A 3921-nucleotide genomic window follows, 5' to 3' on the forward strand; every position below is an offset into this window, starting at 1 on the left:
GTGGGTCTCCAGCAGGCGGAATTAAAATAGGGATCCTCATACACGTGAAGCAAAAAGGAATAACGGCTCCTCGCGGCTTCCGTAGTAAGAAGCACTTGTCCAGAGGACAAAAACGAATGGGAAAACACCACGTAATGAGGTGGGTCTCCAGCAGGCGTAATTAAAATAGGGATCCTCATACACGTGAAGCAAAAATGAATAACGGCTCCTCGCGGCTTCCGTAGTAAGAAGCACACCGTCAAAAATAGCTGTTTCCTGAACTACGGGATCCACAGAGGGTCATGTAACGAAGCAACTTCCGGTCTTTTCCCCAAGCCCTACTTCCGATGCAGTAGCAGAGTCGCTCGTGCCGGGACTTAACGCGTTTCTAGGCCGCCGTAGGCCCGGCCTGGGGCGGCTCTGACCTGACAGCCCGGCCGCAGGCGCATGGAGGGTTCCCCAGAGGGGAAGGCGCCCGCGGCGGCGCTGGCCGCCGTGCTAAAGCACAGCTCGGCGTTGCCGCCCGAGAGCGCCCAGGTCCGGGGTTACGACTTCAGCCGCGGCGTGAATTACCGCGCACTGCTGGAGGCCTTCGGCACCACCGGCTTCCAGGCAACCAACTTCGGGCGCGCGGTGCAGCAAGTGAACGCCATGGTAAGGCCTGGGGCGGGACTTCCCGGGCTGGGGGGCGTGGCCTCTAATAGGACCAATGTGGTACTTGGAGGGGTGGGGCTTCCCTTCGGGTGAGGGGGAGTGGCCTTCGCTGGGGGCGGCCCAATGGTTGGAGAGAGGCGGGGTCTGTCATGGGCGGGAGTTTCTGTGCTGGGAAAGGATTTTGCAATCCGGTTGTTAAATCCTAGTATAAGAAGTGGTGGGGCCTGATTGTAGGTACGGGCGGGTTCTAGGTTATTTTTTTTTAAATATAAAGATGACCGGTAAGGGGATCTCAACCCTTGGCTTGGTGTTGTCAGCACGACGCTCAGCCAGTGAGCCAAGCGGCCATCCCTATATAGGATCCGAACCCAGGGCCTTGGTGTTATCAGCACCGCACTCTCTCGAGTGAGCCACGGGCCGGTCCCGGGTTCTAGGAATATTTACTTACTTTTATTTTTTTTGGCGCAGCGGGCTGGTACGGGAATCCGAACCCGTGACTTTGGTGTTACCAGCATCACGCTCTGCCAGTTGAGCAAAGGGCCAGCCCATCTAGGCATATTTAAAGTGTTCTGGGATGGGTGGAGCCTGGGGCAAGACAATGTGGTTTAGGGAGGGAATTGGAGGAGGAGCCTCAATCAGGGTGGGGTTTGAACTTGGCTAGCGGGGAAGGTTACTGGACGTGAAAAAGAGATGCTCTCCGATTCCTAAAAGGGTATATAAAGCCTGAACGTGTGCCCTTAGATCGGGTCTGGGAAAGAGGCAGAGTCTTGCACAGGGGACATTCACTGGTCCCTGGTAGAAGTGGTCCTGTATTCCTGAGTGGGCAGAGCCTGGGGATGGAATCTGACTCTGAAACCCACCTGGGATCCCTGGGCTGGGGTTTGAGGCCAGATCTCTACCTGGCCCTTACTCCCAGATTGAGAAGAAGCTGGAGCCGCTGTCGCAGGATGAAGACCAGCATGCAGACCTGACCCAGAGCCGCCGTCCACTCACTGGCTGCACCATTTTTCTGGGCTATACATCCAACCTCATCAGTTCAGGCATCCGTGAGACCATTCGATACCTCGTGCAGCACAACATGGTGTGGACCTGGTGGGGCTGTGGCCCTGGCCTCTCTGGGTTAATGGGCAATAAAGTTGTTGATCACTTAAGTGAGATGGGGGAGATAGAGGTCAGTTTTTTTTTTTTTAAAGATGACCGGTAAGGGGATCTTAACCCTTGACTTGGTGTTGTCAGCACCACGCTCAGCCAGTGAGCAAACCGGCCATCCCTATGTGGGATCCGAACCCGGGGCCTTGGTGTTATCAGCACCGCACTCTCCTGAGTGAGCCACGGGCCGGCCCAGAGGTCAGTTTTAAATAGAGGGACAGAATCGAGTTTTGTTTTGCAGCACAGCTCACCTCTAAGAGTCACTGAATAAGTACTGAGGTTAGAAATCCTGCCCAGGTTGAAGGCAGAGCTCCCCTTCTTGGGCCAACCTTGCTGTCTTGTGGCTGCAGGTGGATGTATTGGTGACAACGGCCGGGGGTGTGGAGGAGGATCTTATCAAATGCCTGGCGCCCACATACCTGGGCGAGTTCAGCCTCAGGGGGAAGGAACTCCGGGAGAACGGTATCAACAGGTGGGGGCCCTGAGTGGTGCTGGGCAGGGTAGCTGGGCCGAGGGCCTTGGGACTGCTGCCCACATGCTTCCTGTCCCCAGGATTGGGAACTTGCTGGTGCCCAATGACAATTACTGCAAGTTTGAGGACTGGCTGATGCCCATTCTGGACCAGATGGTACTGGAGCAGAACACAGAGGTGGGGCTGGAATAACGAGAGGTTGGGTGGGGGGAGGGTTCAGCATGGTGGAAATCTGGGGAGGTGTGGGCTGACACTGATGTCCCCTCCTAGGGTGTGAAGTGGACTCCTTCCAAGATGATTGCCCGGCTTGGCAAGGAGATCAACAACCCAGAATCAGTGTATTACTGGGCCCAGAAGGTGAGGGGCTGGGTAGGGGCAGAGTTCCCAGTCTTCGGCATGTGTTGACTTGTTTTGTCTTCACAACCACCTGGGGAGTCCCTACTGTCATCATCTCAGCTGAGGAACCTCAGCCACAGATAGCTTAGGTAATTTGTCTGAAGTCACACAGCTATGGACTGGGGGTCCCAGTCTCCTGGCTCCACTCCTAGACTATCTGGGAATGGTTGGGGGCAGTGCTTAGCAGCTCCCCTAGGACCTAGCTCAGGGTCCCACCCTCCCCAGAGGCTGTGAAGCTCCACAATCTGAAAAGTAACAAGAGCTACCCCTCTTTATGTGCCAGGCACCATCATATGATGGTGGTGGAGAGAGGTGCTATTATCCTTTAGTCGAGGAGACAGGCCCAGAGGAATTAAGCACCCTGTCCAGTCAGGCAGAGAGGAGGGGATGCAACTGGGATGGGGACCAGGCTGCCCCCACCAGGCTCTGAGCGCCCGCCGCTGACTGGTCCTGTCCTCCCTCAGAACCACATCCCCGTGTTGAGCCCGGCGCTTACAGATGGCTCACTGGGCGACATGATCTTCTTCCATTCCTACAAGAACCCAGGCCTAGTCCTGGATATCGTTGAGGGTGAGGCGTGGGGGCCGCAGGGGAGTGGGGAAGGAGGGCTGGCCAAGCCTGAGGCCTGACCACGGCCCTCTTCCCCCCAGACCTGAGGCTTATCAACACACAGGCCATCTTCGCCAAACGCTCTGGGATGATCATCCTGGGCGGAGGCCTGGTCAAGCACCACATCGCCAATGCCAACCTCATGGTGAGTGCAGGTGGTGCGTGTGTCTGTGCCGTACGCTGGGGAGATGGCCAGGGACCAGAGAGGCCAGGAGCCCTGCCCTCCTGGGACTGACGTTCTAGTTGGGGAGACAGACAGCGAACCAGTGACGTGTGTCAGGTGGCAGTCACTGCTGTGCAGAAAAATAAGGCTGGGTGATGGGATGAGAAGGGAAAGGGTGCTGTTCAATAAAGGGTGTTGGAGGGGGCTTCTGGGAAATGTGACCTGTGAGCAGAGGTTTTTGGGAAGTGCCTCCTACAAGCCATTGGGGAAGAAAGTTCCTGACAGAGGGAAGAGCCAACAAAGGCTCTGAGGTGCCTGTAGGAGGCTGATGAGGGGAGGTGAGAAGTAGTCAGGGCAGCAGGTGACTCAGCAGAGCATGCTGGGCCTCTTGGGCTGCAGGGAGGGCTTTGGCTTTTGCTGAGGGAGGTGGGAAATGACCTGCCTCAGGTGTTGGCAGGTGCCCTCAGGCTGCTGTGGGGGGACAGATGGTGAAGGGTGA

The 3921-nt window shown here is 56.7% G+C and overlaps 1 protein-coding gene across 1 annotated transcript in view; it reads left to right on the plus strand.

Moving 5' to 3' along the window:
- The first annotated feature begins 248 nt into the window (after positions 1–248).
- The window catches only part of DHPS (deoxyhypusine synthase), a 4608-nt gene continuing 935 nt past the window's right edge, over positions 249–3921 (plus strand). Inside the window, exons 1-7 of the mRNA XM_008584958.1 lie at positions 249–633; positions 1550–1714; positions 2133–2254; positions 2335–2431; positions 2525–2611; positions 3115–3220; positions 3301–3404. Of these exons, the coding sequence (XP_008583180.1) occupies positions 427–633; positions 1550–1714; positions 2133–2254; positions 2335–2431; positions 2525–2611; positions 3115–3220; positions 3301–3404 (888 nt within the window). The 5' untranslated portion in view covers positions 249–426. The remainder of the gene's footprint in view (positions 634–1549; positions 1715–2132; positions 2255–2334; positions 2432–2524; positions 2612–3114; positions 3221–3300; positions 3405–3921) is intronic.

The sequence above is a fragment of the Galeopterus variegatus genome, unplaced genomic scaffold, assembly GCF_000696425.1.
Source record: "Galeopterus variegatus unplaced genomic scaffold, G_variegatus-3.0.2 Scaffold3412, whole genome shotgun sequence".
Taxonomy (NCBI): domain Eukaryota; kingdom Metazoa; phylum Chordata; class Mammalia; order Dermoptera; family Cynocephalidae; genus Galeopterus; species Galeopterus variegatus.